At 42.8% G+C, this 21,025-nt stretch overlaps 2 protein-coding genes across 5 annotated transcripts; one reads left to right on the top strand and one right to left on the bottom strand.

The window, feature by feature from the left end:
* Positions 1-855: 855 nt before the first annotated feature.
* On the bottom strand, positions 856-5,329 carry LOC130520122 (gonadotropin-releasing hormone II receptor-like). Of its 2 annotated transcripts, none has more exons than XM_057023709.1 (4): positions 4,670-5,329; positions 3,401-3,979; positions 3,110-3,314; positions 856-2,642 (listed from the first exon to the last, which is right to left on the bottom strand). In XM_057023709.1, the coding sequence occupies exons 1-4, from the start codon at positions 4,763-4,765 to the stop codon at positions 2,161-2,163; spliced, it is 1,362 nt and encodes a 453-aa protein (XP_056879689.1). In that variant the 5' UTR covers positions 4,766-5,329; the 3' UTR covers positions 856-2,160. The 2 variants fall into 2 exon arrangements, with proteins under 2 accessions (XP_056879689.1, XP_056879696.1); XM_057023716.1 differs by having other exon boundaries at positions 3,401-3,962.
* A 6,855-nt stretch (positions 5,330-12,184) lies between these two features.
* Positions 12,185-20,589, top strand: zgc:123258 (uncharacterized protein LOC641502 homolog). 3 transcript variants are annotated; one of them, XM_057023661.1, is made up of 17 exons: positions 12,185-12,391; positions 13,261-13,371; positions 13,531-13,713; positions 14,172-14,261; positions 14,356-14,489; positions 14,594-14,742; positions 14,832-14,928; positions 15,464-15,565; positions 16,234-16,315; positions 16,547-16,621; positions 16,892-16,948; positions 17,282-17,335; positions 18,320-18,419; positions 18,504-18,584; positions 18,708-18,868; positions 19,426-19,459; positions 20,106-20,589. In XM_057023661.1, the coding sequence occupies exons 1-17, from the start codon at positions 12,338-12,340 to the stop codon at positions 20,144-20,146; spliced, it is 1,605 nt and encodes a 534-aa protein (XP_056879641.1). In that variant the 5' UTR covers positions 12,185-12,337; the 3' UTR covers positions 20,147-20,589. The 3 variants fall into 3 exon arrangements, with proteins under 3 accessions (XP_056879641.1, XP_056879651.1, XP_056879647.1); XM_057023671.1 differs by lacking the exon at positions 17,282-17,335; XM_057023667.1 differs by lacking the exon at positions 19,426-19,459.
* The last annotated feature ends 436 nt before the right edge of the window (positions 20,590-21,025 follow it).

The raw sequence follows: 21,025 nt of genomic DNA, 5'->3' as shown, positions 1-21,025 counted from the left end.
ATATATTTTATACATTTCATTTCTTGGGATGCTACAATAAAAGTATTAGTGATGTTCTTGTTTCATCACTGTTCATTTATGAATGTTAAACAACCGTTACATTATTAAATGTAACCTTATTTCCTGTCAAGTATTTTGGCCCTTAGCACATAGTTCTGGCTTAATAGTAAGGGGTTTTAATGTGAAATTGATTTTTTTTCTCAACCCAGCAATTTTTTGAGATTCCTTTATACAAACTTTTAGTTACTCCCCCCCCCCCCCCCCCCCCCCCCCCCCACACACACACACACACACACACACAATCACACACTGATCTTGTTTATTTCAAATATGTTGAATATTTGAATTAGTTCAGGTTCACTTGGTTGCACACCGTTAGCTGAGGCAGGACAGCAGCTGCTTAAGTGACACAAAGATTGTTTAGTGTAATGGCAGACCCCTGCATACTACATGTGGAAGTGTCCTTGAGCAACATACTGAAGCCCAAAATAGCTCCACAGCTATACTGAAGGGCAGTTAATTTTCTGTGTGTATCTTGTACGTATATTTACCGTGTTGTTTTGTTCGGTTTTGAGAGTGATTTCTCTGACATGTGCCTGGAAACACAGACAAAACACATTGATTGTGATTCTGCTTTTGAAGCTTATTAACTAATGATATTTCACTGTGTTCCTCCTGACTCTGCGTCCAGTTGATTATTTTTCTTTATGATATCGTTTACTTGAAACTATAGGACACTTAGGATGTTGAAGCCTTCTTAGTTTTCTTAATACAAAGTGTTGTAATCTGATTTTACGTTTGTTTTGTTTCCACAATGTATAATGTTATAAGAGAGTGCACATCATATACAATAAATCATATTTTAATGTTTATTTGGCTTTTTTAATTGAAACTGATTTCAGGTTAGAACAATGTCTCACAGACGTAGGATGAAGCCGGTCCATGGCACAGTCCATCAGGAAAGCTTGGGGGTCAGGTCAGGCTAGGGTTAATCTGGGTTGGGATGGAACCCAGTGATCCTCTGCATCGTTAGGACTTTAAGGTTTATTTAGGGATCAGAGGCGGCGTACTGGCCACCACATGACAGTTGTTGGATGTATTAGTCTGAGTTCCTGGTTCCTGTTTTAGGAATGTTAGAATTGTTTGTTTTTATGGTTGGGCTTATTTCAAAGCGCTGAAATGGGACTGTATGGTCGGCTCTGTTTTGGTGCTGCAAGCATCGTGGGTCGCGGTTGTTCATAATCATTGGTAACTAAGGTTCATAAAAGGCGTCATTTATTAGGTCTTTTTGGTGGATTCTTTTTAAAACTCATTTACTTTTTAAGTGTATGTAATTAATTAGAATTCAGTTCAATCAAATATATACAAATAGACCTAAATTGCTGGACACATCATCTGCAGTGGACCCTGGGGGTCATCGGGTGTTTCAGCCATTACCACCACACACCCTCTCCCAAGGGTTGATCAAGTCCTGGGGTGTGTCCAATGTCTGGAGCTAGGTAACTGATAGAGAGAGAGAGAGGCATCCACTACACAGCAGTGATTCGCTTTTAGACATTGAGTCAAATAAAACGCTCGTTCAAAGTTTCCCTTCCCAGCATCTGCCAGACTATGGTTCTCTCTGCATGTGTGAGCTGCTCGAATCAGTGGGGATTTCTTGTGTCAGGCAGAAACACTGTACAATTGAAAGGCTCTGCGAACAGCAGTGAGTCAGTCAAAAGGAAACAGAAATCCAAGCAATAATTCTGTGATTTCACGCTCCCATTCTCTAGCTGAGGAGGCTCAATTGAGGCAGTATAGCTGCTGCAGAGCTTCGAGAGTGATCAATCTTCCCCTCCATTTAGCTGCTTTTCACTGCTCGCACTTCCTCTGCCATTAAAGAAGACACAAATGCGGTAGAATAAAGTGAGGACATCTAAAAGAGACTGATAATTTCAGGTTGGTCCACTTTTATCCTGATTAAACATTGCACGCTGGTGAGATGCTGCTGTATTTATTTCTTTTTTCTGTATAGTCGCATATGATTGATTACGTTGGTACGAACAAGAACTAAAATTTGGATTTGACCATTAGTGATCAGTCTGTTGGAATGTCTCCAAATGTGAATTCAAATGTGTGGCTCAATAAGCATCGTTAGCTCCTGGCTGAGTGAACTTTCTGCTAATTGCTGCTGACGAGTGTCATCATTAAACATTTGCTTCTCAGCGACGCTGCGGTGTGGTTGTCGCTGCACGCAGACCCTTCGCAGCTGACGGAGCTCACCTCCCTCCTCAGCGGCACCAAGGTTGTGGCACAAGTGAAAGACCCAGTTATGACGGTGTTATTGTCCAGCTCTGCCGCTTTAGCGCCTCTGCCGAAAAACCTCCGGAGGCCCTTGCGGAAGTGAATGGTGAACAGGCCGTAGATGATGGGGTCCAGGCAGGCATTGAGGAGGCCAAAGATGAACAAAATGTGGGTCAGAGAGTGGGAGACCTTCCCTTCCAGGTCATCCGGGAAGAACCAGTACCACAGACCCAGCAGGTAGTAGGGAGTCCAGCAGACGATAAAGGAGGTGACGATGACGATGCTCATTTTCAGGGTTCTAATCCGAGCTTTGGGGATGTTATTCTTGGAACGCCGCAGATGCACTTCATTGGAGGGCACTGGGGGCAGAAGAGGAACAGAAAAATGTTCTGCTGGTGCATCATAGAGATTCTTGGTGCGGGACAACTACATTTGACTAATTTGCTTTTAGTAAAAAGATAATGGCATTGAAAGCTCTGAGGCTTTTAGACTTCTCCTTGTAGTAAATCAAATATATTCAAACAAAATGACGGGTTAATAACAGCTACTAGCTTATTTTGCCTTTTCGCTATTTCCATAGCAAATGCTGTAGATTACAGCTGTATATGTACCTAGAATAATGTGTCCTAACAAGAGGAGTCTTGGGCCTTTGATTTGCCCGTTCTCTTCCTCGGTCCAAAGAGGTGTGGATGTGTTTCTGCACCTTACAGCGGATGCACAACCTTTTCAAAACTGAAAAAATTCTGCAATCTCAACTATTGTACATGAGTAGCAGTCTTTTTTCTCTCTTTTTAAAAAAAACAAAAAAACAACAAATTGTTCTCACAGTTGTCCTTTTGCATTCGTTTGGAGATCTCAAAGAAGATCCTGGTGTAGCAGGTGATCATGATGACCAGCGGCAGCAGGAAAAGGCAGGAGAAGGTGAACATGTTGTAGGCGGTTTCGTGCCAGCGTGTCAGGAAACTCCCACGGGTGGTGCACTGGGTGAAGTCCTCAGGAAGGATGATGGTCACACTGTGAAAGATGAATATCTGCAGGAGGGACACTCATTACACAAATATCACTCAAACAGTGGAGATGAAGTGGACTTAAGAGCACTGGGCCAGTGGTACCTTACCTGAGGGAGGGAGAGCACGAAACTCATGATCCACGCCACGGTCAGCATGACTTTATTCCTCTGTCTGGCCTCATTAATAGCCAGAGGGTTGAGAATGGCCGACTGTCTATCTAGGCTAATCACCACGGTGACAAAGGCACAGGAGTACATCGCCTGCAGCTTGAGAAACATCAGCATTCTGCAGGCAAAGTCCCCAGCGATCCACTGCACGGTGACGTTCCACATGGCGTCCACAGGCATCACGATGAAGGTGACCAGCAGGTCGGCAAGTGTCAGGTTGACGATCAGCATCCTGACGTGGGACTTTCGCCTCCCTTCGCTGCGTGCCACCCACAACACGGCCAGGTTGCAGAAGGCCGAGACGACGCAGAGGATCCAGGTGATGGCCACCCTGACTTTGGCCGCGGTGGTGAAGGTGGGCAGCAGCGGGGTGCCCTCCATCGCCATCCGGTTGGACCAGGGCCAGGAATAGTTGATGCTGATATTCAGAGGGCACTCCGGTGCCAAGTGAAACATGGTTGCTGACATAGAGTCACACAACGTGGCATTCATCTTCTGTTGTCTAAAAAAGAACACATTCTGCTCATCCACCATGAAGATGGATGCCGAGCCGGAGCAGAGAGAGGAAATATCAGCAAAACACAGAGCAGGGAATTGTGGAGCATGTGAGGGGCATCAGAACACATTTGTGGAAACACCCATTAATAATGACATACACGCAAGCCTTAGTTACAGACATAAATATGCAGAACGGTGTCGCCCAGTGTATTTACTGGTCAACAATTCCTGGTTTATAAACCAGCATAGATGGATCTGTGGATTCTGTATCTATTAAAACACAGCAGAAGCATCGACTCATTGAAACTTTAAAATAGCTAAATCATACAGCACCATCTTGGTGATGGCTCACGTGGGTCAGGTATACACACATTTCTCCTGAAAAAGAGGAGGAATCGCTGTGGAATATTGAAGAGTCTAAAAATGTAGCCTGCATAATAAAGAATGGCAGAACGTCTGCAGAGCTAATAATCAATTCATCAACTTAACAGACTTCACTGTGTTCCTCCTGACTTAGCAGACTTGTTTGTTTTATTTTTGGTAAATATTTTACACGTTTATAAGACTTTAAAAAAGATTAAAAACCTGCGCTCGTAAGGACAGTTATCGCATGAGGAAACTAAATAAATCATAATCTGCGTATATTTCATATTCTCTGTGATTACAAATGCTTAAAGACAGCTTAAGGATAATCATTTAAGACATACAAACCTGCTTTATATTTAGGGGGGGAAATCCGAATGATATGAAACGAAACGAAATTACGCACAAGACGCGGGTTTCGGACTTCTTGGACCGCACGTACATATATTAAAAAATAAAGAGAAACAAGCAGTCTTCGTCGGAGACGTCACTGGCCGTCCTTTATCCCTCCATCTGGTTGTCGTAAGTGCATCAATCACGCAGGTTATCGAAAGGTTCCACAGATGTTCCGCGCTTCTGCCATCCACCGTCTTTATGCGCCAGGACCCACCAATCACAGGCTGCTACAGCAACCACCGGGGTGGACTCTCAGCTCTTAGATGCCCCCTACTCACAAATCTAAGGAAAAAGAAAATGTGTTGGCTTCTTAAACGACAGGAGAGCATCTGGATTACAGACAGCATTACAGAATAAAACTTGGATGCTTCAAATCCGGCTGGGAACAATTTTAAAAACGCAAGAAAAAATATGACAAATTACATTCAGCATTTAAGATGCATTTAAACGTACGTACATATAATATTTTAAATGACCTCCCCCCACCATAAACTTCAAATGCTGCTGCTACTAATAATGCTAAATGTCGTCGTCATCATCATCATCATCATCATCATCATCATCATCATCATCATCATCACCATCACCACCATCATCATCATCATCATCATCATCATCATCATCATCATCATCATCACACCACCACCATCATCACCATCACCACCATCATCACCATCATCATCATCAGCACCACCACCATCATCATCATCATCATCATCACCACCACCACCATCACCATCATCACATCATCACCATCATCACCATCATCATCATCATCACCATCACCATCATCATCATCATCATCATCATCATCATCATCATCACCACCACCATCATCATCATCACATCATCACCATCATCATCATCACCACCACCATCATCACATCATCATCATCATCATCATCACCACCATCATCATCATCACCACCATCATCACCATCATCATCATCATCATCATCATCACCACCACCATCATCATCACCACCACCATCACCATCATCACATCATCACCATCACCACCATCATCACCATCACCACCATCATCATCATCATCACCACCATCATCATCATCATCATCATCATCACCACCATCATCATCATCACACCATCATCATCATCATCAATCACCACCATCATCATCATCATCATCACCACCACCACATCATCACCATCATCATCATCATCACCACCACCATCATCATCATCATCATCACCACCACCACATCATCATCATCATCATCATCATCATCACCACCACCACCACCATCATCATCATCATCATCCTGCCTTAAGGCCATTTGTGGTACCACTCATTCAGAACATCTGCTGTAGGATCCTCATAATCCCAGCAAGGCTTTATAATGTCAGAAGGAGTCTGACGACTGTGCTCTGTTTCCATGGCAATAACTGACTGAAAGTTAAACACAGGTCAGTGTGATGAGGAGAGGTGGCAGGGATTAATTAAAACACACTCCAGGCATATTCTCATTGTCTATTTCAGCTTGAAAAGAAATGTCAAATGGGAAAAGGGGAGAGTTGAGACCACTGTCAGCACACAATTATACATTCAAAGCCCCATTACCCCTCCGTGACCTTTGACATTAGTGCATATCTCACCTCACGATAAATTGAAGGGCGGAATAATTGTAATACTGTGACACAAGTGAGCTTTTGCTCCCGGCGTGACGTCAGCATGGCTGTCAGCGAACACCGTGAATGACGGCAGCTTTCACACACCTGCACGTTTGTCAGTGCATCTGTTTGATCCCCATTGAGGAGAAAATAAAAGACTGTGTCCATCTGGTTTCTTCAACGGAGACGTGAAAGCTTTTAAATTACTCTGATAAAGCAGAAACATTTAAAAGCTCGGCGGTTTCCCGTTGTCTCGGCGTTCTCGCCGACATCTCTTGCCTCGAATAAATCGAGCGTAACCGGATTGTAAGTAATGTGTCACTACATGCGGCAGGGCCTTTTGAGAAAAGGGTTTCCTGTCTGTGTGGCATTTTAATAGTCATTTTTAGGAGGAAGCTGCCACAAATAGATGCCATCACAGAAGAATAAGTGCTGTTGGAGTAGGTGAGTTTTGAAGCTGCACAACCTTATTGGCTTATATGCTCAACTGCAGTGTTGATGGGAAGGACAGATCAAAGGACAAGATATCTTCATGTGACCGAAGGAAAACATGGGATTTATCAAAATGATGTGACTCCTGTAAAAATAAATTGCAGTTAGCCTCTTTAGGCTTTGCTCTACAATTTTCTTTGATCCTGAGGTCAGAGATTGCAGATGTTCCCAGAGCTCAGTGGTGGAACAAAACCAAACATTCTCACTTCAGAATAATCATATTTGAATGGTTCGATGCGACACCTTCAGTCCTGCTGCTGACTGTCCAGCTCACGACTGTTCATGCCTAACGGGACTTGTGGCTAATCAATCAATCAGAAAGAGTCAAGCGTGTTCATTAATCAGGCAGGAATAATTGTTTCATCTATCTCTGTGAGGGTTGAGCAGCTGGAACCTTGTTTACTGTGCGTTGGACCAAACCTTCCGGGTCTGGTGACGCTTGTGTCTGTGGCGCAGGAGCTCTTTTGATTCATCGCCACGGATTAATGTCCTTCTGTAACGCTGAGGAGAACTAATATGCTGGTCAGCTCACAGGCAGGAAGAGATCGAGCTGACCCAAAACAAGGCTTCGGGTACCTCTTCCGGCCAAAAGTCAGCGTACAACTGGGTCAGGGATTAAACCGGACATCCTGGATAAATAAGTGGAATATAGCCCTTGATTTGAACATATGCAAGAATCGATGTCTTCGTTTAATTAAAATATTTTTGAAAATTACCGGCAAATACTGACCATGTGTAGGTAACTTAACTGAAACGTAAGTTAAGAAACTTAACTTCTCTTTTTATCAACAGAACCAAACAACAGGTTTGATTAAAAGTAACCGAAAGGTTCAGGTTCACAATATCAAGCTAAAATGGTTTCAGTATTGATCGGGCTAAGTGATTGCGTCAATCTCTGAGAGGAATGTGGATGCACAAAGGCGAGCGGAGTGTTTGGAGCACTATAGAAAGAACCTGGCATCGTTTCTGACCTGAGACACTGTGGACTAAAACGCAGCGAGCATTGATTACCGGCAGCATGGGCACAATGAAAACGCAGGAGATTTAATCAATAAACGCCTCTGATTGGCATCTTTTGCATTTGTTGGTGGGGGGGCACAGTGGCCATTTGAAAACCTTCTCAACTGGTGACTTTACGCTGCAAAAAGTAACCATTATTGAAGGATGATTTGGATGAGAGGTGTGTTCAGAGGAACAATATTCTTCATCTGTTAATTTAGTTAATAGTAATAGTCCTTGTGGGTCTTTTGTTAATTCTGCAGCAGTTTTTTTGCAGCTTTTATTTTAAATAATTGTGAACGCAACATTTGGTGATTGGACTGTTTCAAACTAGCCTTTTGTTGCAGCATTGGGATCTATATCTGAATGGGTTTCTTGCCTTGCATGATTTTTAAAAAGTGTGTTTTATTTGTCATTGTCAAAGTGTCATTGGCGAGCTGTAACTGAGCGTTCTCGTAACTCTTTTCTATATGCAAGTAAAGCATTTTTCTCTCTCAGTAAATTATAACAATAATATTGTGGCTTGCTTGTTTAAAGTTTAAGAGTCTTTTAACTGAATTGCTGAGCCCCGGGTCTTGGTTGCACTCCACAGTTTTCATCATGGAATTCTGCTGTTGTCCAACCTGCTGTTCCTCTTATTTCATCATCAATAACGTGATGCAGAGAGACACAGAAAAGGATCTTCACTGTGACGTAAATGAAGATATCTTTAGAAGTTGCAAACAGAGAAGAGACACAGCACAAATCAAACTTCACCACATGGTTCTTCAGAACAACTATGCACGTGTGTGCATATGTGTGTCCTTATAGTTGCTCTATATTGTGGAGCAAACTACTTATTTGGCTGGTCCCCATTACCTCACAGGTGTTTGAGGGTTAAAACATGGCTTTAAGGTTGAGGTCAGAATTGGATTAAGATTAGGGTAATGTATTATGTCTAATGTGTGTGTGTGTGTGCACGAGAGTGTGTGTGTATGGGTGTGTGGTACTTTGCACAGTGCATGTGACGTAATCAATCCACTACACAGCAGGGATTTGCATTCAGACTTACATGCAAAGCACTCATCTAAAGTTTCCCTTCGCAGCATCTGCCAAAATCTGTACTTGAGATTCTCAAATCAGTGGAGATTTCTTGCTGTTGCTTCAAAAACTGTACAATCAAAATGAACTGAACAATCAAAAGGCTCACGGAGCAGTCAAAAGGAAACAGAAATCCAATAACCCTGTAATTTTAAGCCCTCAAGCTATAGATGTCAAAGGGGTCCAAATAGGGTTAAATGAAGCAGTACAGCTGCTGCAGAGCTTCAGGGTTGAACAATCTTCTTCCCCATATGGCTGCTTTTCACTGCTGCTCTCTGCTGTAAAAGAAGACACAATCATCTTAGGATGAAATGAAGAAATCAAAAAAAGGCCATTAATGTCCAGGTTGATCACTGGTATACTGATATAAATGCTGCGCTCTGGTTAGAATGGTTTTTGCTGCGTGCTGTGTTCATTCATATGCATTTATTTTTCTTCTATACCTCATATAGGCACAGTAGAATGATCATGTTAGTATGAAGAACTAATGTCTGGATTTGACCACTGGTAATGAGTCAGATGGAACGTCTCCTTGTGAATCGGATTAATTCAAATGAATTCAATGCGCATAATTACCTCTTGGCTGAGTGAACATTCATTTATGAGTTAATTGGTGCCCATGAGTGTGTAGGTCATCGTTAGAAGCATGATTACGTCTGACAAGCTGATTGTATTGCAGTGACGGGGCGAACTGCATGAGTCAAGCGTTGGGCTACTGATGCAAAGCCAAAAGAAGAATATGAGGGGCTCTTTGAAAGATCGGAACTGACAAACTCCGACCATCATGGAGTGATTCACAGCCTGCAAACATGCTCTGTGGCATTATCAGGAGACAAATGTGTATATTTGGAGTGTTGATGTTTGAGAGACAATTTTTCTCCGCAATGTAAATAATTCTCAAAGAAATTCATGTGAACAAGAATATTTGGGATGAAAGCAACATTAGATAGCATCCATCCAAACAGCTGAGTCAGAGGTGAGACTAAAACCAATAACAACAATATTACAATATAAGAATGATAATAATAAAAGAAAAAGTTGAGATTCAGGCCAGTTTTGAATAGGGAGAGAGCACTGCTGTTCTTGTTGGAGGGAGTTCCAGAGATGAGGGGGCAAGGTGGCAAAAGGCTCAGGACCCCATTGCACAGGCTCAGCTGGTTTTGGGATGTTGGCTGCAAAAACAGGCATAGGTTGGAATATTTTTTATAAAAACCTGCAGCAAAATCAGTAATTTTCCTCTCTGGCAGACAACACCCCCATTCCTCCCGATTACATTTTCCTCTCTGACAGGCTCGCCTGATATGTTTTCCGTCCTCGTGTTTTACGTGTGTCGTATGCATGGTTGTAACATCGTGCACATATTCAAAGTTATCTTATTTTTTCTTGTGCCTGTTGAATCCATGATCCTTCCTCTATTTCACCCTTTTCTCCTTATTTCGGCAGCTTGTAACTCACAGGAAACGAATTGTTTTTGTAACCAGAGAGGTGCTGGTTGAAACACTGGGATGGGTCACCGCTTGGGTGCCCATGAGCAAGGCACCAAATCCCTGTTGCTGCTGGGGTTGTGTGTGACCACCCAAAGAGTGTAAAGATTAAACTCAGAGGTCAAATTCTCATTAAGGCCGGTGGCTCTGACGTCTCATCTGATGAAGACGCTGGAGAGACTCATCCTCGATCACCTGCGCCCACTGGTGAGCTCCTTCATGGACCCGTTGCAGTTCGCCTACCAGCCGAGCATCGGGGTGGACGATGCCGTCATCTACCTCCTCCACACCTCCCTCACTCACCTGGAGAAGGCTGGAAGCACTGTGAGGATCATGTTTTTTGATTTCTCCAGTGCATTCAACACCATCCAGCCCAGGCTGCTGGGGGACAAACTGGAGGTAGCTGGGGTGGATCACCACCTCACAACATGGATTCTGGACTACCTCACACAAAGACCACAGTTTGTGAGGGTGAAGGGCTCCCAGTCAGATCGGCTTCTCTGCAGCACCGGTGTCCCGCAGGGAACAGTTCTGGCTCCTTTCCTGTTCACCCTCTACACCGCGGACTTCTCATACAGCACATCCTCATGTCACCTCCAGAAGTTCTCTGACGACTCTGCTGCTGTCGGCCTCATCACGGACGGGGACGATACGGGGTACAGAGAACTTATTCAGGGCTTTGTGGACTGGAGCCTGCGGAACAACCTCCAGATCAACGCTGGCAAAACCAAGGAGCTGGTGGTGGATTTCCGCAGGCGTAACAACCCCCTGCCTGCACCAGTGAACATCCGGGGAACGGATGTTGACGTGGTGGAGTCGTACAAGTACCTGGGTGTTCACCTAAACAATAACCTGGACTGGACACACAACACAGACGCCCTGGTCAAGAAGGGCAACAGCAGACTGTTCCTGCTCAGGAGGCTGAGGTCTTTTGGAGTGCAGGGACCCCTCCTGAGGACTTTCTATGACTCTGTGGTGGGATCAGCCATCTTCTACGGGATAGTCTGCTGGTCCAGTAGCATCACGGACAGGGACAGGAAGAGGATGGACAGACTGGTGAGGAGGGCCAGCTCTGTCCTGGGATGTCCCCTGGACTCAGTGGAGGTGGTGGGAAATGGGAGGATGATGGCTAAGCTGTCATCCATGTTGAACAACACGTCCCACCCCCTACAGGACACCCTGGCAGCACTGGGCAGCTCCTTCAGTGAGCGGCTGCTCCACCCTCGCTGTGTGAAGGAGAGGTATCGTAGATCTTTCCTGCCAGCTGCTGTCAGACTGCACAATAAACATAACACCCGCTAGCACAATCTGAATATTATATATTCTGATATGTATATTGTATTCACCCTCTGTACTATGTACAGGTACACAGAGGCCGAGTATCCATTTATCTGGATTATTGTAAACATAAATCCTCTTTGTATATTCCAAATCCTGTTCTATTTGATTTTATCTTATTTTTCTCTGAGTGCTCTTGTTGCTGTTGTTGCACTGTAAATTTCCCCGTGTGGGACAATAAAGGATCTGAATCTGAATCTAATCAGTGTGTGTGAGCCACAGTTTTTTTTTCTTTTTCTTCTTTGAGCTATGTTTGCCCATAATAACTGGTACAAAGCAAAAAAAAAAAAAAGATTGCAAAGCACTACTGCCAGACCTCCCAGTTTGAATAAATAGTAAAATATTCGGTTCTGAAAGGGGCAAGTGGGGCAATAAAAGTTATCCACCTGTGGGGGGCAGCAGTCCGCCAATCCTGCGACGCAAAAGAAAAGAACAATAGGAACTGACGTCAGCGTCACGAGCCAATACAGGAAGTGGCGGGCAGCTGAGGGAGAAGAGAGAAGAAGACGCGAAACCTGTGAGTCGGTCGGGTTTCTGTACAGGAGCCCATGAATGTTGACGCCACCAGAACCTACAAAAAGCGAATGCTACCGAAATGGACACGGCTGTCAGAATTGTCGTTTTTACGGCCATTGTCTTGGCCTCGCAGGTAAGATGACGGACGCTAACAACAGAAAGAGAAACTAAACAGCTTCAGGCTGGTTTCGCTGTCAAGGCAGCCGTCCAACGTCGACTATTGACTGGCTACACCGAAATCCTGCTGTCGCTAAGAGACATTTCCGTGGTAGAGACCCAGTTGAGTAGGCAAATGAGACAAAAGGTCGCTGCCAGTGACGCTAAACTAGCATTGGCTGTTATAGTTGACGGCAAATCCCGTAAAACTATCTATCTATCTATCTATCTATCTATCTATCTATCTATCTATCTATCCATCTATCCATCTATCTATCTATCTATCTATCTCCCATGTAGCTACTGTTCTGTGTTTATTAATAGTATTTTTCTGTTATTAATGTTTGGTGTATTGTTGCTATTTGGCAATGGAACAAGATAACAAGATAAACTTGAGAGACCAACTTTAGTAAAAGCATTTGCAGTATGTCGAGATATTAATCATTTGCTTCAGGAATGGCATTTCAGATGAACAGGTTTGCTGACTAAGTCACGCTTTTTCTTCCGCTTTGTCTTTTAAAACTCGGCGTCTTTATTGCGATCCTTTGTCACATATGCAGCTTTGTCCAATAACCAGGTAAAAGGGTGACTTAGACTGAATTCAAGTGTACAAGAGAGAGGTGGGGCACAAAACATCATAAAGCATAGCTAAAACATAAATATTCCAACGCCCACACATTTATTTGCATGACCTTTGAAGCTGTCGCAGCTTCAAACGATGTTTTTTCCCAGGTCAGCTGTAATTACATCCAGCCAGCATGTCCTTTACAGAATATTACAGAGCTATCGTCAAGGTGTATTCACTTTTGTTTGAAATCGTGAGATAAGATTTTCTTTTGCCACCAGGTAAACTGTCAAGAGGGAATCTTGCACATTTCAAATGGAGTTATTGATAAGGAATACTGCCTTGTTTACAACCAATCCTGGACACCGCTGTCACAAACACTTGATGCTGCTGTAAGTGTTTTCATTTGGGTCACTCTTCTGTAACTATGACCTTTTTAAATAATTATGTTGTGTGCATATAACACACCTCCTGTGTGTTCCAGAAGCTAGAATCCTTGCCAGGCTGCATAGTTTTATCCTTCTCCTGTTTCTGTGCGCGTGTGTTTCCAGCTGCAGTATCCTCTGGTGAATCTGACCTCCACCTTGCTGTGTGATGCCACTGGGATCCAACCAGAAGTGGTGAACGGAAAAGCATTGGTGGTGATGAGGGGGGTATGCGATTTCAGCCAGAAAGCTGTGGTGGCCCAAAGCCTTGGAGCAACGCTTTTGCTTCTGGCTAGCAACACGACGCTGGTAAGACAATTACTCTTAAGTAAACCCAAATTTTAACTTCAGTTGATAAAAACCTTCTTTACAAGTTAACATAGCTTTGGTCTTTTTTTTTACTTTCGATATTAGTACAAAATCTTTAAGGGAAATACAAAATGAAACACCATGGTTGTTGTTGGACTAGCTATTTCCCCCCTCTTTTTGATTCAAAAATCTCCTGTAACCTACAGCTTCACCTGCTCAGGTTAGAATGTCCTGGCAGGACAGCGGTGACTGTGCCTGCCAGATGGCAGTTTATGATTGTTCTGTTTCTATGCTTCCCATGTTTGAAACGGTGTGGAGACGCTGCTCCTCCTATGAACTTCCTCATGAATGTACTGTTTACTTGTGTGTTCTCCCTCTTGTACTACACCAAACTCTGTGCAGTTGACTCAAGACCTTTATTATGGATCTAATCAGATTGGATTTGTTGTGTTCTTCAGATCACCCCATCAGCCAATGTCTCTGAATATTCATCTGTCCACATCCCTCTGGCTCTCATGAGGTACAGGGATTTGTTGGATGCTCAGCAGGTCTGTTGGTTATTAAAAATAAAACACCTGCCTAATTAAGTGGCATGAGATCATTTCAGGTCAATAAATGATAAATTCTTACATATGTCCTCAGGTCTTTGGTGAAAATATGCAGGTGAAGCTTTACGCTCCCCCGCAATCAAAGATCGATCCAAGCATCGTCGTCATGCTGTTGATTGCTGTTGTCACGGTCACCTTGGGTGGATGCTGGTGCCGAGCATGTGAGAGGTGAGACGTTTCTCCTCACAGGTGAACTGAAGGAACCAGTTGAAGAGATGATTCTGATTGATTCCAGATTCACTGTGTTATAACTATCGGTTTGTTTGTAAAAGGGATCGACTGGACTGTGTCCTAGAAGGAGGAGGAGACAGCAAAGCAGAGGGTGGCGACCTCTTCCTCTACTCTCCTCTCAAGGTCATCATCTTTGTGGGCCTGATGTCCGGGATGCTGCTCCTCATGTACTTCTTCTATAACATCCTGGGTAAGTAGACTTGCAAACCAGCACTTGTGCACCAACAGGAGTTTGCTGACATGATCCATTCTTCTGTTGTCCCTCTTTTTTTCGCCCAGTTTATGTCATTATTGCAATATTCTGCCTGGCATCTGCCTCTGCGTTGTTCAGCTGTTTGGACGCCGTGATGGACGTCATTGGCTGTGGCACTGTGAGGTAAGAAAGCTATTATTTTTTTAATCGTCTCACAGTAGCTCCTACTTGCGAGCAAATGTGTTTACTTAAGGAAATGATTTAATCATTGGTTTCCTGTGTGGAAAAACAATTTTTTTGTACATTTACTAGTATCCGCTGCTGCCAGCTTCGATCTGTTTACAAGAGATGTGTGTGACACAAGCATGATGGCAGCAGTTTCTAAGGCTGTTGGCCTGCATGGCCACACCAGGCTCAGTTCATGTGTGAGCAGTTGTATAGAACAACAGACATAAGGTTCTGTTTTAACAACATTAGCAGGAATCTCAGGATCAAGAGGTTCCCTGCAACTCTTTGGACTGTAGTGACATATTCAATGTTATCATTCAAATTATGAGTAATTTACACACAGGTTATGCCAATGATCTTATTTTTTTCTCTTACTATTCTAATGCGATGGAAGTTGTGCTCGTAGTCTGAAGCAGTTTAACAGAGCCTCTGCGTGTCTTTTTACTCATGGCTGCCACCGTTTTTTAAATGGACTTTCTGTACTTTTTAGCTTCTCTATTAAAAACTGCAAGTTGTCCTTGCGGTCTTTGGTCCTGGCAGCTGTGTGCATCAGCATCGCTGTGGTCTGGGGAGTCTACAGGAATGAAGACAGGTGAGTTTGAGTCATTAACCTGTCAGAACAAAAGCGTGCCAACAGCCTTCTAGGATGTCGGAAAAGGTTTGCGATTTTAGGTTTGGTCTCCGTGGCAATGCTGATTTATCTCAGTGTTTTTATTCCCATGTCTCACTGCGCAAAGTTTATAGTTTAGCATATTTCGAAAGCAGTTATATTGTATGGAGTCATTCGGCAGAGTTGGCCAGTGCGAGCACTTTAATGACAAGGTATCTCAACTTTAAAACATAAAGGGGACCTTGGATAAGAAACACCATCAGAATCAGTTTAGGGCATGTTTAGATTGGACATTTCACTGCCGGACACTGTCTGGTCTGTGGTGATACAGTATGTAATGGGAGCAAAAGCGCTAAAGGTTGATCCATGTTTGTTGGATCTGCACAGACCAGTAAAATACAGCAAGGAAGGGGAAGAAGGAAACTCTTGGCTATTATCTGCCTGCAGGCTGCTAGTGCTTACGACTGACTACCAATGAGGTCTGTCAGTTCAGCTGAATCACACACGAAGAAACGTGAATAACTCGAACACAGTGGATCAGATTGGAAACCTGCACGTCCCCCGTTTGTATCCTGCAGGAGAAAATGTTATTTCAAATCGCGTGACCTAATGCACACATTCCTCCCTCCCTCTCCCTCTCCCTCTTGCAGCTGGATCTGGATCTTGCAGGACCTTCTTGGAATTGCATTCTGCCTTAACTTCATGAAGACCATCTCACTGTCCAACTTCAAAGTACATCACTTGAAATTTGCTTCCTCCCTTCATCTGCTTTTCACTTAGTCTGGAGCTTCTCCCTCCAGTGCTGTCACGTGTTATTATGTAAATTAATGTATATATTTTGATACAAAATATTTATTTATTTTACTAGAATAAAAAGGTTCATGTATGATAAGTATTTTTTCCAATAGAGGGCAGATGTTAGCATCTAATGATTAGCAGTGGTCTAATAATTGCCTTTTGCAGATCTGTGTTATTCTGCTGAGCCTCCTTCTTGTTTATGATGTCTTCTTCGTTTTCATCACACCATTCTTCACCAAGGTATGTCCATTTCTCTTTTCAGGTTCTTTTGTCTTTGACATAAAACGTCAGGAATTGTCAACTAATGAATTGTATTTACAGCTTTTGTGTTAGCGGTTCTGTTGTTGAAATGTTGAAATCTGACTGAAATGACACGCTAGAAAATTAAACAGGAAATGGACCTATAACTGTAATGTTGCAATGTGATGATGATATAATAGATGAAGTCAGTTCCAGTTTGGGCTGTTTTTTAATCTAACATCTCAGTGAAGGCTTTTTCTCCGTCAACAGAATGGCGTTAGCATCATGGTGCAGGTTGCCCTTGGCCCCGACGCTGCAGGAGAGAGGGTAAGAACTTCTGCAAAGGATTAGACTTGGAGGTGGAGGTCCACTAACTTATTGAAACATTTTCAATATGTAGGATGGGTGGAACAAATTGTATGCGTGCCTGTATATTTATATATTTTATACCCTTTGATGTCAGCTGCTATATTATCACTCACGTTCAACTGATTCAAGAAATCATTTTAGACAAAATGATGATTAACAGCTGAGTTTCCTCTTTCTCACGTTGAGGTTTGGTCTGGCTTTCTTTTTAACAACCTAACTAATCTGCACATTATCAACGGTGCAATGGGTTGGTTTACTAACTGAACTGGGGTTGTGTGGGCTCTGTCTTAGACACAAAGTAACATGGTGGAGGTCCCCGCTGAACCCCAGGCTCCCTCTGAGAAAGTAAGGCTTGATTTGTTGCTCGTCCATTCTGCCTTGACTCAGGTTACTGTGCTTTTTTTTTTTTTTTACCAACAAAGCACTGATTAACTGCATTCTGACAAATTATAATTAAGTGCAAAATAAAAATGCACTTAAGTTGAAAACAATGATAAAATAATATATAATGCATTTGATGTTTATAGTCTCCCTCAAAGTCCAAAAACATGCACATTAGCTTGATTCATGTCTGAAATTCCCCCTGGGTGAAGTGTGTGTCCTGTGATAAGCCTCCATTAAGTATTCCTGCTGGGATATACTCTAGCAGCCATGAGCCTGGTGAGGAATAAGTGGTGGTTTACTTGTGAAAACAATGTTTTATATATCTTGAATCTGAGAAAGGACCACACCAGCATGCTCTCACATGATTATCAAGTGGTCTGAAGTCTCATAAGACCCTTTAGGGTTTTTTCTTTTCTTTAAACCCAGCTGCTCTGCCGACAGATTTGCCAGTCAATGGGCTCAGTTATTTACTTTTGGAATATGTGCTCCTGGTTTCTTTTACTAAAACTAGCTTTTTTTTTGCTGTCCAAAAGAATGCCAAGTATTTCAGAGCGTTATCCTGCAGCAGAGCTTAAGGTTTTGGACATAAAGCCAATAATTAACTGAACCATGTGCTGTAGCATGTAGTGTGATGTCGTATCATTCCATTTTGTTTAACATTACAAAGGATTAAATCCCACAAGTGAGAAAGAGAAGTGTTCCTCTTTTGCTGCCACCATAATTGACAAAAACATCTCTGTCATGTGATTTCTGTTTCCTCTTTTGTTTCTTCTCTGTTCATCTGTGTATTTATCTCATCAGTAGGTCAGCGTGCGCTATATGAGCCATGTAAATTTGTGTATCTACTGCTCAGCTCAGCCTGACACCATGTTTCCAAAGCAGATGTGCAGAAATGTCTGCTACACCAGCGTGAACAGTCAGTCACGACAAGCTTTGTCTCCCCAGCTGCCGGTGGTGATGCGTGTGCCGCGCTTCTCGGCCTGGGCTCTGAACATGTGCGGGATGCAGTTCTCCATTCTTGGTTTTGGAGATATCATCGTTCCGGGTGAGATTCAAAACATCAGTATACGATTTTGGTATTATAATATCAGCAAAACTATCTGGATGTTGTTTCCATCCTCTTTATTAGGTCTCTTGGTAGCCTACTGCAGCAGATTTGACGTCCGGATCAACAGCAGAAACAAGGTCTACTTCATCAGCTCCTGCATAGGTACATCGCTGCTCACCTGTAATCTGTAGACTCTTTTGTATCCAGACCATCATGACCTGACTTTGCTGTTTGTTTATGTTCCTCTTTCCTTCTCTGGATGTGTGTGTGTGTAATTTCCTGTAGCTTATCTGCTGGGAATAATCATGACATTTGCTGTGATGCTGCTGTCTGGAATGGGCCAGCCTGCCTTGCTCTACCTGGTTCCCTTCACCCTGATCACCGCCGCTGCAGTGGCTGGCTACAGGAAAGAGATGAGGCAGTTCTGGACAGGAACCACCTATGAGGTGAGGGCGCCAAAGCATTTTCCGAAGCATTTCCCCGCACTCCTTTTAAACAGGTCTCAGTTTTATGCACACTCCACATCAAAAATGTACTTTTAACGAGCTGAAACATTGCAGCTAATAATGACTAATACAATAATAAAGCTTTGATTGCAGAGCTGCCACTGCGTAACCTCACACTAACCATAAACTGACTGTAAATTGAGAGCATGTTGGACACCCGAGGCTGCCGCTGACAATTTGGTCCATGTGTTTAACATCAGTCCTGTAAGAGGAATGTTAGAGCTTCCTGTGATCAGTTGAGTCTGTTCTCCTGCTCGACGTATTGCGAATATCGTGATTGTGTTTACGTGTCTTTTATTGACTTCCTGGTTCACAGCACACGAGGTATGTTGGGTATCGTTATTATTGAAGGTAAAGGAAGAAAATGTGACAAAATGAGCAGACCTCAAGTTGGTTTTCATCTTGACGCTTTATCTTCGTTTCTGAGCATGTTTGCGTGTACATAAGAGACAAAACGTAGGGAGGAGATCATTCTGAACTGGGTTCATTTTCACCAGGTCTTGGAATCATCAAGGGAACCTTTGCTGCCAGGTGTGATTCTCGTCATTGCAGATCCTTCCACTGCATCTATCCTGCCACTGTTGCTTACTGCAGTACCCTTTTCTCCCCCCACCACATATTTATGCCAGATTTCCAGGGTCAGTGTGATATTCAGAGACACACTTGACATGTAAAAACACACCTTTTAAAAAAAAAAAAAAACGTAAAAAAAAAAAAAATCTATATTCATTACGCACTGTTCCGGTATATTGGTTTACTCTAAGTGACCACTAGGTGTCTCTAGTTGACCAAAAATGTACCTCCAAGTAGCAGAAGGAGGAGTTCTCACCTTCCAAGGTGCACTTGTTACAACCACGGCCCTGGAATACGAATAATTATAATAATTAATATAACCCCCATCTTTATTTCTACAGTCTTTTCATCATTCTTTGTCTGCATTAATGCCTCTCTTCCATCATTGGAAGGCTAACCATTTAACTCCAACTTCCAAGCAGTCGACAGCATTCTTGTGCGTCTCGCTGCATGTTGGTGCTTGCAGTTGTTGTTTTTTTTTTGCCATTTCTTCTCTTATGGCTAATGTAAATAGCAGCACATCTCCGTCATGTGTTTATGAATTTCATCCCGGCTATTCCAAGAACTGGAATGAATAACTGACTGTTTTCCTTTATCCTTTTAGAGGGAAGAACTGACTGCTCCATAGGAGGACAAAAATGCTGATGTGTTGATCACAGACAAAACTGCTGGATGCTTTTTAATACTATATTTGCAATGCAAGGGAAGATACGGTTTCGATCACCTGAATGTTGAAAGTAAAGTGGATTTTGAGTTGCTGTGAATAATAGCTTTTGACAAATTAAAAGGCTGATAAATATTGTGTATTTGGAACAGAGCTTTTGTTTTTTAAGTGATCACAAGGCTCCTTTAGTGCCTAAAATATTCAACTTTCTTTAGAAAAAAATACTGAAATAGCTGCCTTTTTGGTGATTACATACAGCAGGGACGCACTTTATAGCTCTCAGCTTGACAGTTACATCGGGTGGGGCTGGGATGACATTTTAATTCCTTAGTCACTAATAATACATTTTATTATTGTTCTGGGTCGTGTTGTGTAAGTTGTTTGTATGTTTTATTGCCTTATATTAAACTGAATTAAATCTAAAGTGAGGTGTGAGTTTTTCTGGTCTTGTCCAAGCTTTCATTTCTTGCTGGATAATTTTGATTAAGCCTTTAAATTGATTTTTACCTCCTTTTATAACAAACATGAAGGGTTGTTCAACGCCATATTGCTGAAATATATTTTTCAGCCAAGCAGAAAAGGAACTGGGACGTTTTTGCTGTAGAATAACCACCCAAAAGACACATTTACCTTCATATTTTGACTTTCTTAGCAATGCTTTGACCGGAAAATGGACACTATTATTACCACCTAATCAAAGTCTGGTTCCAAACCATAACTAGTTAAAATAAATAGATAAAAAGAGCAAAAAAATCATTTGTATTCTAACGATCGTTTGATCCTTAGTGTTAAATCCGTAACCTCGGGCTGGTCCGGGCTCCCGGTGAGAGTGCGGGATGTGTTTACCTCCCATTTGCGGG

This window comes from Takifugu flavidus, chromosome 2, assembly GCF_003711565.1.
Source record: "Takifugu flavidus isolate HTHZ2018 chromosome 2, ASM371156v2, whole genome shotgun sequence".
In the NCBI taxonomy this organism is placed as follows: Eukaryota; Metazoa; Chordata; class Actinopteri; order Tetraodontiformes; family Tetraodontidae; genus Takifugu; species Takifugu flavidus.
The sequence above is the reverse complement of the archived record's forward strand: the minus strand, read 5'-3'. Positions and strand labels throughout refer to the sequence as shown.